This window comes from Microcaecilia unicolor, chromosome 11, assembly GCF_901765095.1.
Source record: "Microcaecilia unicolor chromosome 11, aMicUni1.1, whole genome shotgun sequence".
Lineage (NCBI taxonomy): Eukaryota > Metazoa > Chordata > Amphibia > Gymnophiona > Siphonopidae > Microcaecilia > Microcaecilia unicolor.
The window spans coordinates 18988213-19014062 of NC_044041.1; the positions used below are offsets into that span (position 1 = coordinate 18988213).

The 25850-nt window shown below is 46.9% G+C and overlaps 1 protein-coding gene across 1 annotated transcript in view; it reads left to right on the forward strand.

Annotated features, from left to right (window-relative positions):
- The window catches only part of TTC28 (tetratricopeptide repeat domain 28), a 238807-nt gene that overhangs the window by 178578 nt on the left and 34379 nt on the right, over positions 1 to 25850 (forward strand). The window contains exons 9-11 of the mRNA XM_030218563.1: positions 14434 to 14613; positions 17628 to 18348; positions 21780 to 21904. Of these exons, the coding sequence (XP_030074423.1) occupies positions 14434 to 14613; positions 17628 to 18348; positions 21780 to 21904 (1026 nt within the window). The remainder of the gene's footprint in view (positions 1 to 14433; positions 14614 to 17627; positions 18349 to 21779; positions 21905 to 25850) is intronic.

Sequence of the window (25850 nt, forward strand, 5' to 3'; positions counted from 1 at the left end):
ATTCTTAACATTTCTAGATATATGTAGGAATTTCACATGTCTTGATCTTTGTGGTATATCTTGTCGAAGAGATGGATCTTTAGTAGTTTACGGAAGTTGGTCAGTTCATAGGTCGCTTTTAGGTTACGTGGCAGTGCGTTCCAGAATTGCGTACTCATATAGGAAAAGGTTGATGCGTGCATTAGTTTACATTTTAGACCTTTACAGTTTGGGAAATGAAGATTAAGAAATGATTTTTTAGCATTCCTGGATGGTAGGTCTATCAGGTCAGACATGTAGGTTGGGGCATCGCCATGGATGATTTTATGTACTAGGGTACATATTTTGAACGTGATGCGTTCTTTGAGTGGGAGCCAGTGTAGCTTCTCTCGGAGGGGTTTTGCACTTTCGTATTTTGATTTTCCAAATATGAGTCTGGCTGCCGTGTTCTGGGCTGTTTGGTTTTTTGAGTATTTGCTCTTTGCAGCCAGCGTACAGTGAGTTGCAGTAATCTAGATGACTGAGTACTAATGATTGTACCAGATTACGGAAGACGGTCCTTGGGAAGAATGGTCTTACTCTTTTCAATTTCCACATTGCGTGAAACATCTTTTTGGTTGTGTTTTTCACGTGATTCTCAAGTGTTAGGTGCCGATCAATGGTAAGTCTACGAATTTTCAGAGATTCCGAAATTGGTAGATTTAGTTTTGGCATGTTAATGGTGGTAAATTTGCTCGTGTTGTGTTGAGAGGTGAGTATTAGGTATTGGGTTTTTTCTGCGTTGAGTTTTAACTGAAAGGCATCTGCCCAGGTGTGCATGATATGTAGACTTTGGTTGATATCATTGGAAATTTCTTTTAGGTCTTGTTTATTTATGTAATAAAAATAAATAAAAATTTATGGTAACTAGAAACAAATGGGCCATTTTATTAAAGTGTGCTAAGCCCTAATGTGAGCGTAGCACATGAAAAAAGAGGTAATGCAAAATGCATTATTTTGCCTCTTTGTACATGTTAATACTTGTATTATTTTTTACAAATATTTTTAACAGCGGGCATGTCATAGGTGGAGAAATGGGTGTGGAAGCATTAACCAGCTAGCACATTAGGAGTAATACATGCTAACTGGTTAATGCTGGGTTAACATGGAAGCACCAAGGCCCCGATGCTCAAAAGTAAACGCGAGCCATTAGTGTCATACTAGCGTCCGCATTTTCCTGCGCAGAATGTTCAGAGAGGTCTAGCGAGGCAAACAACGAGCCTTAGAGCAGATAGCATGCAAATGTAGTCAAGCTCATGTAAATGAGGTCATTTTGTATTCCTCCCCAATGCTTTGAAAAGAGCACCTGAACCAAAACTGCCTTACCACTGCAAAAAGTAATGCCAGGTCAGAGGGCATTTTCCATCTCACAGATAGGCTGCAGAGAATACCTTCTCCTGCTTTAGACTTAGCCTGGCCTCAGAATGACATCCTATAGTATATCTCCTATCAAACTGAGCTCTCTTTTTCATCAAGCACTGCCATTTCCTCCCCTCACCCTCCCCACTGACAGTTTGAACTTCGTGGGTGTGGCTTGGATCTCTTTCAGGGAGAGAAAACTAACAACTTATAGCAGCAGCTTCAGAGAGCATTTTCCATCTCACAGATAGGCTGCAGAGAATACCTTCTCCTGCTTTAGACTTAGCCTGGCCTCAGAATGACATCCTATAGTATATCTCCTATCAAACTGAGCTCTCTTTTTCATCAAGCACTGCCATTTCCTCCCCTTTGAACTTCGTGGGTGTGGCTTGGATCTCTTTCAGGGAGAGAAAACTAACAACTTATAGCAGCAGCTTCAGAGAGCATTTTCCATCTCACAGATAGGCTGCAGAGAATACCTTCTCCTGCTTTAGACTTAATCCTACCCACCCTACCCCTCTACCCACCCCTAGAGTGACATGTCTTATATAACCTCCCTATCAACCCACTCATTACTTTACCTCACCCATTTCTATTCTTCTATCACCTTCTCCCACTACTCCAACCAGAGTTACACCTAATCACACTGACCACCCTTCAACATCTTCTGTCCTTCTGTGACTGTTCTCTTGTGCTTGACTGCTTAAATATTTTAAATTTAAATGCTTTACTTTTTGTCTATTAGATTGTAAGCTCTTTGAGCAGGGACTGTCTTTCTTCTGTGTTTGTACAGCGCTGCGTACACTTTGTAGCGCTCTAGAAATGTTAAATAGTAGTAGTAGTAGTAGGGTGTTGGAAGGCAGGATTTCTTATGATTGTCTTGCTTCTCTCATGATTCTTTCTGCAAAATCTGCTGGTTTTGATTGCTTCTGGAAGCAGAAGGAAGCCCATGCAAGCCCTTAAGCGCTGGTCATGAGAAACAGCAGACCCAAGCGAAAGCACACAATGGCGTCTGTTTTCTGTGGCCTAAATATAAGTGTTTTGCTTCACTTTGGGGTTTTACTCGCAGGAGCCGAGCTTACTGTGGAACTCTTCTGCACATGGGCCAGCGCAATCCTCCCGCGAACTCCCTAATGCTCCACGCTATGAGCACGCCTATATTTAAATAGAGAAGCATTTTCGAAAGGCACGTCCAGGTTTCAATTTGGACGTCCTCGCAAAACGTCCCGATCCAGGGGCGGGGAAACCTGTATTTTCGAAACAAGATGGACGTCCATCTTTTGTTTCGATAATATGCCACCCAATCTCCGCTAAGCTTCTGAGAATCTATTCCTTCTGAACAGGATTCCTTTATGTTTATCCCACGCATGTTTGAATTCCATTACCGTTTTCATCTCCACCACTTCCCGCAGGAGGGCATTCCAAGTATCCACCACTCTCTCCGTGAAAAAATACTTCCTGATATTTTTCTTGAGTCTGCCCCCCTTCAACCTCAATTCATGTCCTCTAGTTCTACCACCTTCCCACCTACTACTACTACTACTATTTAACATTTCTATAGCGCTACAAGGCGTACACAGCGCTGCACAAACATAGAAGAAAGACAGTCCGTGCTCAAAGAGCTTACAATCTAATAGACAAAAAATAAAGTAAGCAAATCAAATCAATTAATGTGAACGGGAAGGAAGAGAGGAGGGTAGGTGGAGGTGAGTGGTTACAAGTGGTTACGAGTCAAAAGCAATGTTAAAGAGGTGGGCTTTCAGTCTAGATTTAAAGGTGGCCAAGGATGGGGCAAGACGTAGGGGCTCAGGAAGTTTATTCCAGGCGTAGGGTGCAGCGAGACAGAAGGCGCGAAGTCTGGAGTTGGCAGTAGTGGAGAAGGAAACAGATAAGAAGGATTTATCCATGGAGCGGAGTGCACGGGAAGGGGTGTAGGGAAGGACGAGTGTGGAGAGATACTGGGGAGCAGCAGAGTGAGTACATTTATAGGTTAGTAGAAGAAGTTTGAACAGGATGCGAAAACGGATAGGGAGCCAGTGAAGCGACTTGAGGAGAGGGGTAGTATGAGTAAAGCGACCCTGGCGGAAGACGAGACGGGCAGCAGAGTTTTGAACCGATTGAAGAGGGGAGAGGTGACTAAGTGGGAGGCCAGCAAGAAGCCGTTTGCGGATTAATACCTTTCAAATATTTGAACATCTGTATCATAGCACCCCAGTTTCTCCTTTCCTCCAGGGCATCTCATTATTGTTGAGCATTAGGGTTTTTTCTGTGCTGTTCAGAACAGCGCCAGAGTTTTGAGCATCGGGGCCTTAGTGTCGCCTCAATAGAAGGAAGTAAGTTCTCCTGCATTCATTTTTTGCAGGTTTTGCATGCTAACCCCCCGATTCTGTATATGGTGCTCAAAGTTTTGCACCCAGCTATGGGCGCGCTTCCGAGATGCGCACACAAATAAATTGGATAATGAGCTCAGAACCATCGATAGTGGGTGCTAACAACCAAATATTAATGCTAATTGGCACTCGTTAAAATTTGTGCATGCATCTGGATGCATGCTATTCTATAAGGCATGGTGCCTAACTCCCACGGTGTGTATCTCAAAAGGGGGTGTGGTCAAGGACGTGTCGGTGCCATTCCGAATAGTTGCGCACGGAATTAAAGAATACTACTACCTCATCACGCCTAACTTGGGTACCGGCATGTACACCAGGTTTCAGCAGACGTAAGTCCGGCACCCAAAGGTTCGGCACAGAATCCGTGCTAAACATTATTCTGTACAAGGCGTGCGCCCTTAATACAATAGCGCTTAGCGCTTAATTTTTTTGGCGCTTTAGTTTTAGCGCTGTGTGTTGAATTCCCTTCTAAATGGACAAATTAGCATAGATCTTGCAAAAAAAGAAAAAAGAAAGAAAAAACCCTAGTTTACTGCTGCATTAAAAGTGGGGTTAGCACACAGGAAAGTCCCACTTTAAAACACGCAAAGTCCATTTTTTTAAATGCATTTTAGCAAAAGGGCCCCCTATGAACCTAATGGAGTGGACATGCAAAGCTGCATTTCATTGAGATCCTGATTAGGCAATCACGTATTATATAATTAACAGGTTATTTTTAAAAAGGAGCACTGAAAAGGAAAGCATACCGATTTATGAATAAGTAAGATTAAAGTAGACTGTGTTGTAAGCAGGGGCGTAGCCAGACACCCAATTTTGGGTGGGCCTGGGCCCAAGATGGGTGGGCAGAAGAACCCCACCCAGTCCTACAGGTGATTTGGTCTCTCCTTTTCTTGCCCGCATGCCATATGGTCTCAAACATCCCCCCTCTCCCGCATACCTTTTTAAATAGCAGATTTTCATTGGCAGTGAGATGCAACTAATACACACTGCTCATGTTGGCTGCACGGCCTTCCCACTGCTGCAACTTCCTGTTTCCACATAGGCGGGAATACGTCAGAGGGAAGGCTATGGGGCCGGCGTGAGCAGTATGTATCAGTCACTGCTTGCTGCAGGTGAAGATCTGTTATTTACAAGATATGCAGGAGGGACAGTTGTTGGGAGTTTTCAGCTAGTGGGGCTTCAGAATCCCTGCCCACCACATCATAGATGTGCTACTACTGGGTGGGCCTGAGTCCAAAGTGGGTGGGCCTAGGCCCACCCAGGCCCACCCTTGGCTACGCCACTGGTTGTAAGACCGAGCGAGGGGTGGATTATTTGAGGCGGAGAGAATTGTATATTGCATAGAAAAGAATGTCAGAACTCTCCTTTTCAGAGAATCAGCTGAAGGACACAAGAAAGAATATGTCTGTAATGCATAGCACAGACTCCTCGGAAACCCTTTCTCATTTTTGGAGCAGTCGGCTGAAAGGTTTACCTGCCTATTTAGGAAATATATAGGCTCTTTCTGGGAACAAATTATATTAAGCTCCAATGAACCAAGCAGCCTCTATTTCCTTATATTTTCTTGTGCAATGACAGATCTGTAAAATGAAATCAGTCAACTAAACTGGGAAAAAAATTAGCCGCCTTCCTCCTTTGTACATTAGTAAACCCAGAAATTTACTCTGTGAATAACCAAGCGGGTGGCTATCCAGGCTTTTTATATGGGATGGTGGTTAGTTTTTTAAAATAAGGCTAAAGGATATTGTCCAATCTTGTTAGGAACCAGCACAGCGTGTCACCTTTCATATCATAAGAGAAATGAGTAATACATAAGACAAGTCTCAAGTTGCCAGCCAGGGTCAACTCACTTTCTTCATAATACCCTGCAGTCGCACGTCTGTGTGATAGATTTGTTCACAACTAACTTAGAGACCCTTTTACTAAAGGGTTGCCGAACGCCAATCCGGAACTACCGCCGGGCTAACTCCCCCCAGCACACGCCATCTCCAGTGCTACAAAACATTTTCTAATTTTGTAGCGCCGCTGCTTACCTGACCTCATACCAGGTCGTCATCAATTTTGATTTTTTTAGCATAATGCTACTCTGTTTTGTTAAAAAACTTGTGGGAAAGGATTCGTAAATTCTTCTGCCTCTTAGTAGTTTGTCGCTGGAGTCTGTAGTGATAAATGCAGGTAAAACAGGAGATGGCAAAACATAATAGAAGGTTGCAAGCGACATGACCACATCACACCATTTTTGCAAAAACTTCACAGACTACTAGTACACTAAAGGGCCAAATTTAAAACTCTGTGTTTAACCTTCAAGGCCCTTAAAGGAAATGACCCTGGAGTACTTGAAGAACAGGATCTCCCTCTGTACACCTTCAGGGACACAAAGGTCCTCCGAAGGAGTTCCCTAATCACACCCTCTCCGAAGGACATCACATGATGTGATACCCGCAAACAAGCCTTCTCCGGAGTAGACCCCACACTCCATGCTCTGGAACACACTCCCTGAAAGCAGTGGCGATCCTAGGTCGGCTGCCACCCGGAGCGGATCGCCGCTGCGCACCCCCCCCCCCCCCACGGGTGCAGCGGCGTCCATCCCCCAGGGTGCAGCACAAACCCCCCCCCCCCCCCCCCGGTGCATTCTTGGCTGCTGGAGGGTGCAGAAAGCAGACACCCACCTGTCGGCTCCACTGGCTCCCTGCTCCCTCTGCCCCGGAACAGGAAGTAACCTGTTCCAGGGCAGAGGGAGCCAGTGGAGCCGACAGGCACGTGGCTGCTCTCTGCACCCTCCAGCAGCGTGCACCCGGGGCGAGCCGCCCCCACCGCCCCGCCCTTCCTACGCTACTGCCTGAAAGGCTTCGCTTAACACAAGACTAACTCTACTTCAGGAAGCAAGTGAAAGCTTGGCTCTTCAACCAGGCCTTTAACGAAAGAAGTAAACGCCACCGGCCGCACGTATTATAGCAAGACGTGTTCATCCACTCCTACCCTAGCCAAGATCATGTTCAAGCACCTTTGCAACTCTCTTTAACTAGTCCCTTATTTGCTTACTCCTGTTACTCTATCTTATCTATCTTTATGTTCCATCTTTGTTTATACCCTACGCTGTCTATTAAAATGTTTTATTGTGCATTGTGTTGACATTGTAAGTAGCATACTATCCACCTTATAATTGAAAGAGAAAAACGCCTAGATTTCGACCCAAATCGGGAGATAGACGTTTATCTCACAAAAGCGAATAAATCGGTATAATGGAAAGGCGATTTTGGACATTTTCAACTGCACTCCATCGTGGAAGCATACAAAGTTGACGGGGGCATGTCGGAGGCATGGCGAAGGCGGAACTGGGGCGTGGTTATCGGCCGAGGAGAGATGGGCGCCTTTCGCCGATAATGGAAAAAAAGTATGCGTTTGTAGCTAGAATTTAGGGCACTTTTCCTGGACCCTGTTTTTTCACGAATAAGGCCCCAAAAGTGCCCTAAATGACCAGATTACCACCAGAGGGAATCGGGGATGACCTCCCCTGACTCCCCCAGTGGTCACTAACCCCCTCCCACCACAAAACATGATGTTTCACAACTTTTTATTTTCACCCTCAAATGTCATACCCATAGGCGGTCGGTGGCCCAACTGTTTGGGGAGGCTAAAGGGGGTGGGGCTAGGGGGCGGGGCGGGGGTTAGAGGCGGGGTCAGGATGGGGTTAGGGACGGGGCTTAATCCAGAATTGTCTGGCAACACACGCACTCCCGGGGGGGGGGGGGGTGCGCTCCAGAGGGGGGAGGGTGGTGCTGCAACAACCTTCAAAGTCAGTCAGCACCTTTCTGCCTAAGCCTAATAGTTGAGATCACAGTCTGTCATCATCGACATCATCACAAACAATATAGGAAAAACCAAAAGCATTAGGGGCTTGGCTTATAGCCCATTTAGTTATGTTTTAAACAAAAGTGATCTGCATGAAACAAAATATTTATTTTTATTTTGACTTGTTTACTTGTTGTTTTAAAACCTGCTTCAGAGTCAGTCAGCACCTACCTCAGTGTCTCCTGAACTCCAATGTACCTGCGCTGCCCCTACGTGCCAATTTCTGGAAGGAAGTGGGAGGGAACATGAGACACTCTCTTTTCTTCTTCTTAACCAATAACCTTCCCTACGTATGGCCCCGCCCCTCCCACCTATGGAGAACAGGAGTACATGATGAATGACGGGACGGGAGCGAGCGCTCGTAGCGAAGGCTGGCTGGCTGCCTGAGGGTGAGGGCGGCGAAGAAAGAAGAAGCACTGCAGAGAGGCACAGCAGGACCGCGCGGCGTGCCGGTGTGAGAGCGGAGCCCGAGCGGCGAGCCCCCGGCAGCCGGAACTCAGCTGGGCTGGCTGAATGGGATGGCGTGTCTGTCGGGCATCGTGGTCGCGTCGGTCCGAAACAGATTATCATGATCCGGGCCGAGTGGCGAGCCCCAGGCGGGCGGAACTGGGCTGATGGCTGGCATCGGTGTCATCGCGTGAAACTACAGCTGGCCTGATCCTGCGGCTGGGGAGGCTTAGCCTCCCCAAGCCTCTTATACCGGGCGCCTATGGTCATACCCACCTCCCTGGCAGCAGTATGCAGGTCCCTGGAGCAGTTGTTAGGGGGTGCAGTGGACTTCAGGCAGGTAGACCCAGGCCCATCCCCCCCCTACCTGTTACAATTGTGCTGCTTAATGCTTATTAGTCGTCCAACCCCCCAAACCCACTGTACCCACATGTAGGTGCCCCCCTTCATCCCTTTGGGCTATAGTAATGGTGTAGACTTGTGGGCAGTGGGTTTTGAGGGGGATTTGGGGGGCTCCTCACACAAGAGAAGGGTGCTATGCACCTGGGAGCTCTTTTACCTTTTTTTTGTTTTTGTAAAAGTGCCCCCTAGGGTGCCCGGTTGGTGTCCTGGCATGTGAGGGGGACCAGTGCACTACGACTCCTGGCCCCTCCCACGAACAAATGCCTTGGATTTATTCGTTTTTGAGCTGGGCGCTTTCATTTTCCATTATCACTGAAAAACAAAAACGCCCAGCTCACAAATTGTCGAATAAAACATGGACGTTTATTTTTTGAGAAAATACGGTTCGGACCCGTTCTCGGAGATAAACGCCCATGGAGATAGACGTTTTCGTTCGATTATGCCCCTCCACGCCACATTTTGCATTGGTATTTGAATATTTTTACTGCTGTAATTGTCTTTTGCTTATGTTTGACTTATTCTTGCTGTACACTGCCTTGAGTGAATTCCTTCAAAAAGATGGTAACTTAATCCTAATAACTAACTAACTAAATAAATAAAATAATATCTTATTATTTAGGAGGCACAGGGCGCATTAAATGCCCATTTACAATAGATCCAGGTCACTTTTTTCCAGTAACCTTATCACTAGGGGGCAGCGGCATAGCAAGGGCGGGGCGGTGGGGGGTCCAGGTGCACGCCGCTGGAGGGCTGCAGAGAGCAGCCGCGCGGCTCTCGGCTCCACTGTTTCCCTTCTCCCTCTGCACCGGAAGGGGTTACTTCCTGTTCCGGGGCAGAGCAAGCAGGGAGCCAGCGGAGCCAAGAGCCACGCGGCTGCTCCTAGCAGCCAAGAATGCACCCCGGGGGGGGGGGAGGTTGATGCGCTGGGGGGGGGTCATTGTGCCAGAGGGGGGGGGGGTGTCGTGCTGCACCCGGGGGGGGGGGGTGCACATCGGCTATCCGCCCCGGGTGGCAGCCGACCTAGGAACGTCACTCCTAGGGGGAGATAATCATTGTGACTCTCATATCACATGTAGTTCATGAAAAATTAGATATAAACTGAATATTTCCTAAGGTTTTACTGTGGCAAAGTGCTCGTACTTCTCTTTCGAGCTGCCAAATCCTTTTCTTATGTATTTGTAATTAATCAGAATGTTTCTGCATTCTAGGCGCTGATGAAAAACTGTAATTCCTTCTACTTTCTCATTGCACAACTAACAAAAAATGAGAAATATTAGACACCATAGGAACTGAAAACTGCTGGCTATGTGTCAGTATAGCTTAGGCAGGGCTTCCTTTAATTGTCCAAAGCTGAACCTCCTGAAGCGGCAAGTCAAACAAAATATATGTTAAAAGAAAAAGAATTCTGCAAAAACAGGCCCCCCTGGTGGGTAGCTACTCTTGTCAAGTTGGTCTCTGCAGGGAAAGACCAGACTAAGCCGGTGCTTGTAAATTTAGCTGCAGAGCACAGAAGCTGGTTTGCCACAAGCACTGGTCAGCTGTCTGTCAGGATTGGATGCACAGTTTTCTTAGGAAGGCTCCCCAGGCTGCTTCATGTCAGCGCCAGTGACCCTGTTTCACAAACTCCAGCTTTGCATGTTTATTTAGTCTAGACTAAGGAGCTGCAAAAAGGTCAGACAGCACATTTAACTCCCTCAGAAAGAAAAGCCGTTTTTTAACATAAGAACACAAGAATGTGGTAAAGGCGGTTAGCTTAGCAGAGTTTAAAAAGGTTTGGACGGCTTCCTAAAGGAAAAGTCCATATGCCATTATTAAATTGGACTTGTGGAAAATCCACTATTTCTGGGATAAGCAGTATAAAACGTTTTGTACTTTTTTGGGATCTTGCCAGGTATTTGTGACCTGGATTGGCCTCTGTTGGAAACAGGATGCTGGGCTTGATGGACCTTCGGTCTGTCCCAGTGTGGCAATACTTATGTACTTAGCAGTAAGGTCTCACGCGATAACCGGGCGGTAATGACCTACGCACGTCAAATGTCACTTCATGCGCGTAGCTGACGCGTGCCAAAAAATATAAACTATTTTTCAGATATACGTAGCGGACACATGCCAAAAATGAAATTACCACAAGAGCCACGCATTAGCCAGGCGGTAACTCCAAATTGGCATGTGTGGGGCATGCATAGGCGCCTATGCAGCTTTGTAAAGGGGCCCCTTAGTGCATGGAAAAAATCCATGGTGCGTAATTGCACTTTGACCCCTTAGTTATTTTTTATGCTCATCATTTTTATAGTGCTACTAGATACATCCAGTACATAAGTATTCAGCTGCCTGTAAGAACTTTGCCTATTGCAACATGGAGTCTGTACCCAGCCACCTCGGAGGCTCAGAACTGCTGAGAGTAGGGTTACCTCTGAAAAAGAGGACACATGTCACGCCCCTGCCCGCCCCATGCCCCGCCCCTTTTGGGTCCTCGTTCCGCACCACCTATTCCCTGCCCCCCATCACACAGTCCCCCTCGCCCCCCATCACACAGTCCCCCGCGCCCCCTCGTCACATACCCCCCCTCACTATCTAGCCCTGGTGGTCTAGTGGCGTCTTCTCTTCGGGGCAGGAAAGAGCCCCCTCTTTCCTGCCTGGAGCGCTGTGTGCCCTTGCCTGCCGCATCCTCCTCGGTCTGGCTGGGGATTCAAAATGGCCGGCGAGAGTTGAAGCGGCCATTTTGAATCCCCAGCCAGACCGAGGAGGATGATGGATGATGGACAAGGGAGGCAGCGCTCCGGGCAGGAAAGAGGGGGCTCTTTCCTGCCCCAAAGACGTCACTAGACCACCAGGGAACATGGTAAGGAAGGGGAGGGGACGGGAGACCAGACCCACGGCGCCGATCGCCCGCCCACCGCACGCACGCGCCCACGTTTGTCCAGAAATCCGGACAAACGTGCGTGCGGGCAAAATCCGCCGGACGCCCCGGACATGCCCTCAAAAAGAAGACATGTCCGGGGAAATCCGGACGAATGGTAACCCTAGCTGAGAGGCAAATCTGTAAACTCAAACAGGGAGAAACAAAGGGAAAATGCCTTTTATGCCAACCTAAGGGAGAAGCCTCTAAGAGACTTGGAAAGGGATTTGCTCTAAGGAAAGTACCTAGAGAAGAGCAAGAGGAGAAAGAGAAGGTAAAAAAAAACCTTGACGGAACCACAGTGGAACTAAGAAGTCCAGATCTCAAAAAAAGCTGCTAGCATATGGCATGCCAGGGCCAGGCATAGACTGAGCCTCTCATACCCAGGCAGCCTTCAGGGCAAAGGAAGAGGGCTGACCCTAGCCAGAGCTGACAGCCAATAGGCAAAGCTCACAAGGAGCCAATCACAGGAACTGCAAACTATACAAGGGGGAGGGGAACCCCAGTACACAAACAATGCAATTAAATACAAATAATACTCATATTAAATATACATCACAATATACCCCGCCCCCATGAATACGGGGGGGGGGGGGGGGGGGGGGGGCAGAAGAGACCCTGAAATGAAGTAAAGTGGGTAAAGCAACCGTTCCCTCTTTATTCTCATGTTTTTATAATGTTGTTATTATTGATGAAGGATTCGGTGTTAGAAATCTTTTTTTACTGTACAATTTTATTATGAAAACTTGTGATTAACTACATTACAAATAAACATATCAAAAGATGTTATCAACAGAATACATTCAAAATGTTCAAGTAAACAAAGAACCTGTATAGATTCTAGCAAAGGAGCCAGAATACAATATATAAATACCATTTTTCCCTTTGCTAAAACTAGTATTGAAGAGCACCCTATACCGATATATTATTTTCATTCCATATTATTTCACAGCGGTATGCTTATACGCAGCGCTGTAAATGGTTACAGATGCCCGTGTTGAAACGAACCGTATGTGATCACGGACCCCGAATGTGACTCTGTAGTGTTTAATCCAAGAATAAATCTGTTCACCTAACACGGGGGGGGGGGGGGGGGGGGGATGAGGAGTTCAGCCGTGTAATTGCCGTCATTACACAGAAATCAAGTGTTACTTTGGCCTTCGGTCTTTCAGCTTGAGGGGGCTCCATCTGTTTGTGCTTGGGCTGCTGTACAGTCTGACTCTAACAAAATGCTAAACTGTCTTCACTTTGGATGTTCATAGATTTATGTTTTATAATATAGCATTATCAGATTAACTGCAGTACACACTGGCAGTGGCATACCAAGGGAGGGCGGTGGGGGTGGTCCGCCCCAGGTGCACACCGCACGGCTGTCAGCTCCGCCGGTTAACTGTTCCCTCTGCTGTGGAACAGGAAGTAACAGCAGAGGAAGCAGGGAGCCGGCGGAGCCGACAGCCGCACAGCTGCTCCCTGAACCCCAGCAGTCTGCCACCAGCTCTGCCACCCATTCTAGGCTAAGCTCCTGAGGATCCCTTCCTTCTGCACCTCGACATCATTTATGTGTATTGCCGTCGAGGTGCTTCACAGTAGTCAGCTGCTCAATTAGAGCAACGTTTTGTAACTTGGATGTGACTGAAACAAGTCTACATTAAAAAAAAAAACAAAAGTCCTCCTTTTAAAACATGGACGTTTCTCCCCATTCGAAAATCCCCGTTAGATATCCTACTTTTGGGCCCTCCCTAGCCCCGCCTAAAACACACCCACAACACACACCCTTGCTGTTTGGATAAACCGCAGTGTGAAATGTTCAAATTCTGACTTTTCAGGATTCAGATGGTTTTAGCAGATGGACATATTTTTAGGCATTTTAAGATATCCATCTGTTTTCAAATGAGCACCGTAATAACTATACTTTCACCACCTCCTTCCCAAAGCAAGAAGCATAAATGTAGACAAAGTTGAAGTATACTGTTACAAGTATTTATTTGTTAGGATTTATTTACTGCCGTTTTGTAGGAATTCACCCAAGGCGGTGTACAGTAAGAATAGATCAAACATGAGCAGGAGGCAATTAGAGCAGTAAAAATATTCGAACAACAATACAAAGTATGGCATGGTATACTACTTGCAATGACAACATAATATGTACTAGAACATTATAATTGGTAGTGAGGGGTAAGGCAAAGTTGTAACATATAGATGAGTAAGAAAGTAGGAAGAATTAAAAAGTAAAGTGATTGATTTGAAGAAAGTTGCATGTGAGGTCAGAGAGATGGTTAAATATTATCTCATTTAGGCTAGGAGTGTATAAACATGTCCCGCTGCAGTATGTGCAGCCCCTGTCACTCCTTGTGTGTGTGAGGGAGACTAACAAGTTAGTTACTTCTTCCATTAAAGGTTTCGTTGAAGAGCCAAGCTTTCACCTGCTACCTGAAGTAGAGATAGTCTTGTGTTAAGCGCAGCCTTTCAGGCAGTGCATTCCAGCGGAGAAGGCTCGCTTGCAGGTATCACATCGTGTAATGTCTTTTGGAGAGGGTGTGGTTAGTGAAAGTCCTTGAGAGGACCTTAGTGTCCTTGGCGGTATGTGGAGGATCATCCTATTCTTCAGATACTCGGGGCCATTTCCTTTCAGGGCCTTGAAGATCAGACATAGAGTTTTAAATTTAGCCCTGTATTGTACTGGTAACCAGTGAAGTTTTTGCGAAAATGGTGTGATGTGGTCACGTCGCTTGCAACCTTCTATGAGTCTTGCTGCTGCAGTCTGAATCAACTGGAGCTGGTGCAGGCCCTTTGTAGTCGGACCATTGAATAGTGCATTGCAGTAATCCAGTCTTGATGTTACCATGACATGCACAACTGGGATAAGATTTACCTTCTCAATGTAAGGAGAGAGGCAGCGTAGCTGTGGCAAATAGTAGAAGCAGCTCTTGAAGGCTGCTTGGATTTGGGGAATCAGAGTTAAGCATTGAATCTAACTGTATTCCAATTTTCCTGACTTGTGATTTGAGGGGGAGTTCGTATTGTTTCATGCTCTCCATAAACTGTTTATTTTCTCTTGCTCCTCAGGGACTGATGCATTCCAGTGGTCCTGTAGGACGGCATCGACAGCTGGTCTTAGTTTTAGAGGGAGAACTTTACCTCATCCCGTTTGCTCTGCTGAAAGGAAGCGCCTCTAATGAGTACCTCTATGAGCGGTTCAGTCTGATTGCCATCCCTTCCATAAGATCACTGAATCCAAACTCCAAGGTACAGTCCTCGTTCAGCCTTGATTCATAAAACTATGTAACATATAAGCACGCAGGACTGCTTCATCACTGGCTTAAAAAAAAATCTCGTATTATAAACATTCTAACGCCCCTTATATTTTGAGCCAAACAGTCTTATGTTGGAGCACAGTTATTTCAAATTAATAGCCTATTCTCTAAAGTGCAGACAAAAATATTCAGTAGAGCAGTAAACTGCTGTTAGCTTTCGCTTAGCTTGTCTTAGCTTCTTCCAGTGTTTCCTTTTCCATCAATAAAGACTGTGACCTACGATGGCCAGCGTTTCGTCAGCCTGCTTCAGGGTCTGGCAGCCAGAAAATGCTCTCTGTGCGTATTTTAGCAGTGATGAAGGAGTCCTGTTCCCATAGCTAGATAAAGCTGGGAGCTTTTTGAGGCTTTTTTCCTCCATACGCATAGCCGCCGAGAGGGAGGGGGCAGGGGGGACAAAATTGCCCAGGCCTCCAAGGGGGGGCCTGGTGCCGCAGTCCCACCCGCCCTCCATCGTCGACCGTCTGCCCCCTGCATTGAAATCGCAGTCTCACCTCCATGAAATCAGCGCTGCAGGCAGCAAAAGGCCTCCCTTCCCTCCCTGTGTCCCGCCCTCGTCTGACGTAACTTCCTCGAGGGCGGGACACAAGGAAGGAAGGAGGGCCAAAGGGAGGTGATCTGCTGCCTGCAGCTCTGCTTTCATGGAGGTGAGACTGTGATTTCAATGCAGGGGGCACGGCCCGGTGGTGGACGGAGGGGAGGAGCGGCGGTGACCTTGGGGGGCTGGAGGGGGGAGCAGTGACTGCGGCAATCGGGGGGTGGGGAGTGGTGGTGACCTCGAGGGGGTGTAGGGGGGAGCGGTGACTTTGGGGGCGGGGCCCCGGGGGCAGCCTTGCCCCAGGCCCAGCCCAGTCTCTCGGCGGACCTGTCCATACACTCCCTAATTAATCTGCGAGTTCAGACCTTGAGAAGAGTATCTCTTGCATTTTATATTTGTGAACATTAGCACATGGGCCATTAATTTGGCAAAGGGAAAATCAGGCCTTTTCTGGCTGCAGCAAGAAATGGCCTCAGCACGCGGGAAAGAGCCACAGAAGGACACAGTAAGGCCACTTTTTTGCTTCGGTTTTGTAAAAGGTCCCCTTCTTCTGCTTTTTATTGTGGTTTGTTTTACTCCTAAGGACTTGTTAATGCATAACATATTTAAAGAAAGCAAAAAAACAGCGAAGATGACCAAAACATGTACTGTATAAAGTAGACGACGCTTCAGTTAAAAATCCATTGCAACAATTTAATAAACAAAAATGAAGTTAAAATGAAATACAATAAAATGGTCAGTGAGCAAGACTCGACACAGCTGTGTTTCGACCTATCTGGCCTGCATCAGGAGTCTTTTTGCCATCCAAAAGGTCACTTTTTTTGATCTTTCACCGTATAGTGTGATACATTTTTCTTCGTCGTCTTAAGTTCGAGCTTGTAGGTGTGCTGTAGCGTCGCTAAGAGCAACTTCTTGAATTTCTCTTATCTGGCGTCTAACCGCGAGCGTTAGCCTGGATTCTCCAGCTGATGCAGGCCCAGATAGGCCGAAACACAGCTGTGTCGAGTCTTGCTCACCGACCATTTTATTCTATTTCATTTTAACTTCATTTTGTTTATTAAATTGTTTCATTGGATTCAGCCGTTAGCACGGGACCATTAACAAAAATTAGCAGGTGAGCCCTTACCAATACCTCTCTTGTAGGTGGTAAGGGCTCGTGCGCTAATCCTGCACAAACTGATTAGCGCAGAAACACCTCCCTCTCTACGCCCCCAGACACGCACTCTCTGTGCTACAAAATAAATATTTGCAGCTCATGGTTTGCGGGCGTACAGTGCACAATTACCGGGGGACACCTCAGTCAGTCCCACGATAAGCTGTTTTAAGCCGCTGTAAGCATGTGCTAGCGCTTACCGTCGCTTAGTGAAAGGAGCTCTTAGGAAGCGAGGCTGTTTTACGGAGGAAACCTGTTTATATGACTCATTGCATTGTGGATTAGCAATAAATTACAGCAGTCAAGCAGTAAGACTGATGTGTTTGCGTATATACATTACAGAATTTATTCAACCAATGTAGGAATAATCCAAAGATTCTGTAGTACATGGGCGTTGAGGGCAACGTTGATAGTTCAGAAGCCCATGTAGAATCATCTTTCTGGCTTACTTTCAAATTGGTCAACTAAAACTCATTAAAGAACTGCAAAGAATCCATTTTTGTCCAGGGAAAATAGAGTTACGAGCAGAGGCGTAGCCAGACTCAGTATTTTGGATGGGCCCAGAGGTAACTTGGATGGGCCCTTCCACCCCCCACCGCCTCCAAATATCTTCCCGGAGATATTTTTTAAAATACAGATTTTTTTTTCACCTACCCCGCATCTCTTCTCCGCGGCGTCCCGGCATCTGTGTTTCTGTCCCTGAACCCCGTCTTTCCCCGATGTATCGTACAGGCATCCTCGGCACCTGCAGCGATTCATTCTTGCTGCTTGTGCTGGCCCTGCAGTCTTCCATCTCCTGCGTGCCCATATCCCTTCACCGATGTCATTGCCTATTTCCTGTCTGTCGGGACACGGCAGATGGGAGTCTGCGGAGCTGGCGCAAGCAGGGAGAATGAATTGCTGCAGGCGCTGAAGATGCCTGTGTGGTACACTGGGGAAGGAAGGGGTTCGGAGACAGAAGCGCAGATGCTGGGATGCCGCAGAGGAAAGAGGGGAGAGAGCAGTGTGGTGCTGCTGCTGGGTGGGCCTGAGCCGCGAATGGGTGGGCCTGTGCCCACCCATAGCTACGCCACTGGTTACTAGTACACAAAACTATCTCCCCTGTTTACTAAGCTGGGCGGCAATGCCGACACAGACCATTCAAAGTGAACGGGCTGTGTCGGCACAAGCGCGAGGGGGTATGGCAATTACGAGCGAACTGTGTTTCAGTCATTATTGTTGTACAGAAAGCCAATAAATATTTATTTCTTCTTTCTAGTCCAATTTGAGGAAGAATAATTCAGCTTATTCCATGTCTACCTCAATGGCAGCTGTCATAGGAAACCCTGCACTACCTTCATCAGTCATGGATCGATGGCTGTGGGGGCCTATGCCCTCCGCGGAAGAGGAGGCCTATATGGTATCGGAATTGCTTGGATGCCAGCCCCTCGTGGGTAATATTGCAACAAAAGAGAAAGTCATGAGTGCCCTCACTCAGTCAGAATGCGTCCACTTTGCCACTCATATCTCTTGGAAGCTTGCTGCTTTGGTTCTAACGCCCAATATCGACAACAATCCAAGTGGTGGCAAAAGCTCCTTTGGAAATACATATACAATCCCGGAATCTCTTCAGATGCAGGATGATGCAAGTGATGTGGAGAGTATATCGGATTGCCCTCCCCTTCAGGAATTCCTCCTGACAGCCGCAGACGTTCTGGATCTCAGGCTTCCCATTAAATTAGTGGTCCTTGGGTCTTACCAAGAGTCCAACAACAAAGTTACAGCTGATGGTGTCATTGGCTTAACCAGGGCATTCTTGGCTGCTGGTGCTCAGTGTGTCCTGGTGTCTCTTTGGCCTGTGCCGGTGGCAGCTTCTAAAATGTTCGTCCACGCTTTCTACTCATCCCTTCTGAACGGAATGAAAGCAAGTGCCTCCCTTGCAGAAGCAATGAAGACTGTCCAGAGCAGCAAACAATTCTCTCATCCATCCAATTGGGCAGGTATAGTGTGAAGGCTTTTTGTTTGTTTTTGTTTTTTTACATAGCGCTTACGTCATTGAAAATATTGATTATGTTGATGGCATAACCAGAGCCAATTTAATGCTGAAATGCTATACTTCCATCAAAAAATAAGTTTGATCACCCTATAGATTCCTATTTTCTTAAAAAAACAAACAAACTGTAGCAACACTTCCTGTAATCAGTTAACATCAAACATATAAACGGCGAGTGACCGTACTCACTCGCAAATGCGCAGTAGAGACTTCCCTCTCTGCCCCGCCCCCGATTCAATACGTGATGATGGGGGCGGGACAGAGAGGGAAGTCTCTACTGGCATGCTGCAGACGTCGGACCCGCTCCCCCTCCCCCCTCCCGCGGAGTCGCCGCCGCCCCTCCATCTGGCCCGAGCACTGTGAACTTACATCACCAGGCAGCAGCAGGCACATCAGCAAAGCTGCCGTCGGGCTTCCTTCTCTGCCTTTGTCCCGCCCTCGCCGACGTTACATCACACGAGGGCGGGACACAGGCAGAGAAGAAAGCCCGCCCCGACGGCAGCTTTGCTGATGTGCCTGCTGCTGCGTGCTGATGTAAGTTCACAGTGCTGCTCGGGCCGGGTGGAGGGGCGGGGGGGGGGGGGCCGGGGGGGGGCTCGGAACCCCCCCCCATTCCAAAAGTAGCCCATTTTCACGGGCTCAACGGCTAGTAAGGAAATAAGCTATGCCATGCGGGGTCAAACCAAAGACCCATGGAGTCCAGCGTCTTATTTCTGCAGTTAGCCAGTCTGGATCACCAGGAATTACTCACCAGATCCCAAGGAGTGTGCTCATTCCTTGTTCCTCACTCATAGCAATTAAACGTAGAATTGCCCGACTCTACCTGGTTAATACTTGTTTATGTACTTTTCCCCTGGAACTTGTCCAAACCCCGTTTACACCCAGCTGCGCTCGTTGCCTTGACAACAACCAGCAACAAGATTTCACAACTTTTAATTGTGCACTGAGTGAAGAAACTCTCGTGTTAAATCTGTTACCTCAGTGGTTCTCAAACCTCTCCTGGGGAGAGGGAGCACCACCCGCCAATCAGGTTTTTAGGCTATCCCTAATGAATATGCAAGAGAGAGATTTGCATATAATGGAGGTGATAGGCATGCAAATCTCTCATGCATATTCGTTAACCATTACACAGCAACTATGCCATATACAAAACTTTATTATTTAAACTTAATTTTACAAATTCTTGTTAAAATACATCATACAATATCTACTTAGGGCAAGCAGTCTCTCTACTATATTGATAACTATAAGATAATAGAGGAAAAGACTTCAGAAACTCGGTAACAGCTGACAATACTTTTAACAAGACAGCTGACCGCTGTGCTCTGCGTGGCTAAATTTGTGCTCACGCTGGCGAGAATCCTCATTAGTCTGAAAAACCTCTAAAACACTAGCAATAGTTATTATTTCATATACATGCTGTGCAAAAAAAGTACTCTAAAAGTACTTAGCTTTGGTTTGTGCTGGAGCAATTATGAATGTCCGCACCCAACAGCGAGCTCCTGTTTCGCTCTGCGCTTCTTAAGGAGCCGGACCGTACATCTCTTCACAGCACCTTACAAATCACAACCTTTGTTCACCTCATACAATAGCATTCATTAATAAGTACATAAGTAATGCCACACTGGGAAAAGACCAAGGGTCCATCGAGCCCAGCATCCTGTCCACGACAGCGGCCAATCCAGGCCAAGGGCACCTGGCGAGCTTCCCAAACGTACAAACATTCTATACATGTTATTCCTGGAATTGTGGATTTTTCCCAAGTCCATTTAGTAGTGGTTTATGGACTTGTCCTTTAGGAAACCGTCTAACCCCTTTTTAAACTCTGCTAAGCTAACCGCCTTCACCACGTTCTCTGGCAACAAATTCCAGAGTTTAATTATGAGTTGTGTGAAGAAACATTTTCTCCGATTTGTTTTAAATTTACTACACTGTAGTTTCATCGCATGCCCCCTAGTCCTAGTATTTTTGGAAAGTACATAAGTAATGCCACACTGGGAAAAGACCAAGGGTCCATCGAGCCCAGCATCCTGTCCACGACAGCGGCCAATCCAGGCCAAGGGCACCTGGCGAGCTTCCCAAACGTACAAACATTCTATACATGTTATTCCTGGAATTGTGGATTTTTCCCAAGTCCTTCATACATCCACAACAACTAACGTTCCCCCTGCACCCAGTCCGTCATTAAATCATTAATAATTATAGACTCAATGCTTATCTTGATACAGAACCAGTAACATCATATGTCTTACACAGTCATGTCCGTTGTAATGGCAGTCCAATGATTACTCCAGTGTCTTACATAATCTTTGGTTGCACTTTCACCATCTCAATATTCCTTGTATCCGCTCAGTGGCACACTGTGACTTGTTTGCTATACTTCATCCTTCATTTCACGAACATAGTGGTGCTGATAGAGGTTCCTTAATCTGAACGATGACTGTCTAGGCGAAAACTACAAGGGAAATGTTATTTAGCTTAAAATATTTTCTTATTTTATATGGAGTTGAAAACGATTCCCGCTTGTCCTCATCAGATCTTCCTTAAAGTATAAAAGCGTTATATGAGAACATAAGCATTGCCATACTGGGACAGACCGAAGGTCCATCAAGCTCAGCATCCTGTTTCCAACAGTGGCCAATTCAGGTTACAATCACCTGGCAAGATCCCAAAACAGTACAATACATTTTATGCTGCATATCCTAGAAATAAGCAGTGGATTTTCCCCAAGCCCATCTTAATAACGGCTTATGCACCTTTTTGTTTTTAGGAAGCTATCCAAACCTTTTTTAAACCCTGCTAAGCTAACTGCTTTTACTACATTCTCTGGCAGCAAATTCCAGGGTTTAATTACACATTGAGTGAAGAATATTTTCTCCGATTTATTTTAAATTTACTATTTTTTAGCTTCATTGCATGCCCCCTAGTCCTAGTATTTTTGGAAAGAGTAAATAAGCGATTCACGTCTACCCATTCCATTCCATTCATTATTTTATAGACCTCTGTCATATGTCCCCTCAGCCATCTCTTCTCCAATCTGAAGAGCCCTAGCCACTTTAGTCTTTCCTCATAGTGAAGTCGCCCCACCCCCTTTATCGTTTTCATCATAATGGCACTAATTGGCTCATTACGCAATTAAATTATGTTCATAAATATATAGGGAGAGAGAGGGAGAGGGGGAAAAGACACCAAAAGTGCATAATTTAAAAGATTTGGGGCAATAATTGCTGCTTGAATTCACACTCACCACATCTGTGTGACTAATTCCAGCATCTAATGCATACAGTACTGTAACTGGATGGTAAGGGGGCCAAAATGTTTAAAAAGAACATTTTAAGGCACGCGGTAACCATTTTTGGCCATATTTTTCCTAAATAGGTTTCATGCTTATAGGAAGTGATGTGAAACTGAACAGTCCCTCCTCTCTGATTGGACAAGCTCTGACGGAAATCCTCCAGCATCCTGACCGTGCACGAGATGCCTTGCGAGTGTTGCTACATCTGGTAAGCATCAAAGAGCTCTCCGACTTGAAAGACTTTGAACTCAGCATTACCCTCTCGTATCATCAGGCTGTTTGATTTGCTCTTGTCTTGAGGCAAGAAATAATGGGGGCGATTCTGTAATTTGGCGCCAAGATGTAGGGTGCGTTTACTGCCAATTCTATAATGGCTTCAGGGCCTGCCTAAATTGTTATGGAATATTAGTGCGAAGCTGCGTTGGTGCAAGTTGTGTGTGTTGCTTGGCAACGTGCCCTTGCTCCACCCATGTGTACACCCCTTTGCGTTATTTTTGGGTGTGCGCAGAAATATTTTTCAGCGCACATACCAAAAATGCCTTTTTAAAAAATTTTTGGCGAAAACAGACGTGCGGCAAAATCAAAATTGCCGCGCATCCATTTTGGGTGTCTGACCTTACCGCCAGCCATAGACCTAGCGGTAAGGAATCTGCGTGGTAAGGAGCTACGCATGTCAGATGCCACTTGGCGTGCGTCCGAAAATTTAAAAAATATTTTCCAGACGCGCGTAGCAGACGCTCTCCAAAAATGAAATTACTGCAAGAGGCACATGGTAGTTGGCGTGTGTTGGGTGCGTGTAGAGCCTAACGCGGCTTAGTAAAAGGGCTCTAAGTGGCTTGGTGCTTATGTTATAAAATAGCGTTTTGCACAAGTATGTCACAGTCACGAGTAATTATAGGCTGCTACGGCAGCTGGGCATTTATCGATGGGCCGTACTAAAATATTTGTCCTCCTTATTCTCCCCATTACGATTATTTAGGAGCCAAATTTACGTTATGTAATTAACCGGATGTGAAGTTTAGAATGCGCATTAGATACTACGATGTGGGTCACAGAGAACTTCAAAAGGGAAGCATGGCGGAGATAACCAAGGAACAGTGCGGAGCTAAAGGAGTCTCTTGACGAACATTAGTAAATAAAGATAAACGGCAAATAACAGGGACTCGACACGAGCCGTGTTTCGGCTCGAGTACCTGCATCAGGAGTCTACAATACATAGGTCAAAACATGCATGTATCGCATGCACGACGTGTTTAGCTCACAAAGAGTAGCAGTGAACCTGTTGGCGAAACATGTTTTTTTTTTAAACTCTCTCCCAAGCAGTGGCGTAGCTATGGGGGCCTGGGCCCCCAAAATTTTTTCCGGGCCCCTGGTTTTGCTGGCGGGGTTCCCCAACCCCTGCCAGCTGAAGCCTTGCTCAGCGCCAGTCTCTGGCGCCGCTGCGTTGCTTGCCCTGCTCTCTTTTCCTCTTCACGTCCTGCACGCTTCTTTAAGTGGCAGACTAAAATGTGCCCCCCACCTCGGGCTTTGGCCCCCTCCCACCATGAGGTCTTGCTACGCCCCTGCTCCCAAGCAGAGAAAGACTGTAAGTCACACAAGTTCAGTGGAATCATGTTTTGACCTACATATTTATGGACTCCTGATTCAAGCACTGTAGCCGAAAAATGGCCCATATCGAGTCCCTGTTGTTTGCCACTTTTTTTATTAAAGTTTGTCAAGAGACTTCTTTGGCTCTGGACTGGTCCTTGGTTTTCTCTGCTGTGTTTCGCTTCTGCTTCCCACCCGCGGAAAGAGATCCTTTTTTTGTTTTTCTTCACACCGAACTTCCTCGCAGGTTGCGTATTTCACAGGCCTGGCCTAGCAGTGCTGATTAGTGTTTTTTTAAATATTGACTATCCAGTGGTGTACCAAGGGGGGGGGGGCGGTGGGGGGTGGTCCGCCCCGGATGCACGCCGCTGGGGGGGGTACCGTGCGCCTGTCGGCTCCACTTGTTCCGTGCTCCCTCTGCCCCGGAACAGGTTACTTCCTCTTCCGTGGCAGAGGGAGCATGGAACGAGCGAAGCCGACAGGCGCGCGGCACCCCCCCCCCCCAGCAGGTAAAAATGCATCCAGGGGGGTGTCCTTTCGCCAAGGGGGGGTGTCGTGCTGCACCTGGGGGGGGCGCATTGGCGATCCACCCCGGGTGGCAGCCACCCTAGGAACGCCACTATGACTATCCGGGTTTATGCAGCCGTTTATCTCTTGTGCAGTTAAGTGCGATATAAGTGACACTGCATAAAGATAGGACTGACTGTTACATGATCCCTTATGACCCGCTAAACTTAGGCAGTTAAGTTCTGACTCCACCTCGGACTGTCCACAAAATAGCCGGCTTTGAGTTTAGCAGTCTGCGGTGGTGATCAGCAGCGCTATCCAGTTAAGCGCTGCCGAGCATTAGCGGATAGACCTGAACACCCAATTTAACCGGCCAGGAACTGGTTGAATATTTACCCCTTGATTTTTAAGCAAGCAGAGTTCAGAATAAGTATAGAGAGTTATGTTATGGTTTCCAGTTGCAGCTGGATCCATGACCCCTAAAGGAAGATTCTGTATCCTACTCTCACCCCATCCCCATTTCCTTCCTTAGGCACCATTAATCCTCTTGGGCATTTTTCTGGCTGATCACATCATGCAATGTTGTTCTTTATTTCTTAGTATTTCAGTAGATGCCGTTATAAACAGGAAAAGCTATTTATTTATTTATTGCATTTGTATCCCACATTTTCCCACCTTTTTGCAGGCTCAATTTGGCTTACATTATGCCGTAATGGGAAATCGCCATTTCCGTAATGAGAAATACAAAGTAGTATTAGATTAAAGTTCATAAATGTTGAAGTAAGTTAGATAAACAGTTCATTTCAGGCCTGAGAGATAAGGGGGGTAATTAGCCCTGCAAGTAGTAACAAAAATTAATTTTGATGAGGGAGGATGAAACACCTGTTGGTGGAGTTCACAGCTGCATTTCCTGATGCGATGGATACAAATATGAGATGCCGGAGCTGAAGAAAGTTAATTATTCACCAAGGAGCCGATGCTGTCTTCTGATCAAATCAAGCTTCACGGGAGAGTAATGACTTAAAATTAGTCCACAAACAACTCTGTTCAGTTTTGCAAATAGACAAAAAAAAGACCTTAGTCCCTTGACACCGGTATAAAGAAAACGGAATTTTCTCCATCAGTGACATAGAAAATCTTCCATATCTGGCACAGCAGACAGTTCAAACAGCTTCATTCCTGGCAGTAAGACCGTCTATATTTCAGATTGCTCTCCAAATACTGCTGAATTCCAGGGGTCCTTTTACCAAGCTGAGGGGAAAAGGACCCTGTGCTAGCGGAAGGGGGACATTTTTCCCGCACGCCAGGGCCCTTTTTACTGCAGCGGGTAAAAAGCCCTCGGACACATAGGCGCCGACTCCGTGGGTGCTGTGGGTGCTCGAGCACCCCCAATATTTCACCCACCGGAAGTTCGTGCATCCATCGGAAGTTCGTTCCCTCCTCCCTTCGAGTTCCAGGCCCCCTCCCTCCGAATTTTGAAAGTCATCTATTTTACCTCGTCGGGGTTAGGGCAGCAGCAGCGGTAAAAAGCATGCAGGCTTGGCTCGGTGCTTAGTTCAGTTTTCCCTTCTCTCTCTGTCAGCTCTTGTCCCGCCCTCATTTCCTGTTTCCGCAAGGGTTGGGACCAGAGCTGAGAGAGAGAGAAGGGAAAACTGAACTAAGCACCGAGCCGAGCCTGCATGTTTTTTTTACCAATGCTGCCGCCCTAACCCCAACGAGGTAAGATAGATGACTTTTAACATTTGGAGGGAGGGGGCCTAGAACTTGAAGGGAGGGAGGGAGGGGGGCCCTGGAACTCGGAGGGAGGGGGGAGGGAAAGGAGGGAGGGAGGGGAGCCTGGAACTCGGAGGAAGGTGGAGGGGAGACAGGAGAGGGGGAGAGGGAGGAGGGATGAGGGGACAGGGAAGGGGGACAGGGGGGAGAGGGAGGGGGGAATGCATCACCTGTAAAAAGAAAAAAATTCAGCACCCCCAATCATTTTGAAAAATTGGCTCCTATGCTCAGACACACATGGCCATGCGGTAAGAGAACACTTACCACGTGGCCATTCAGCGGGGAGC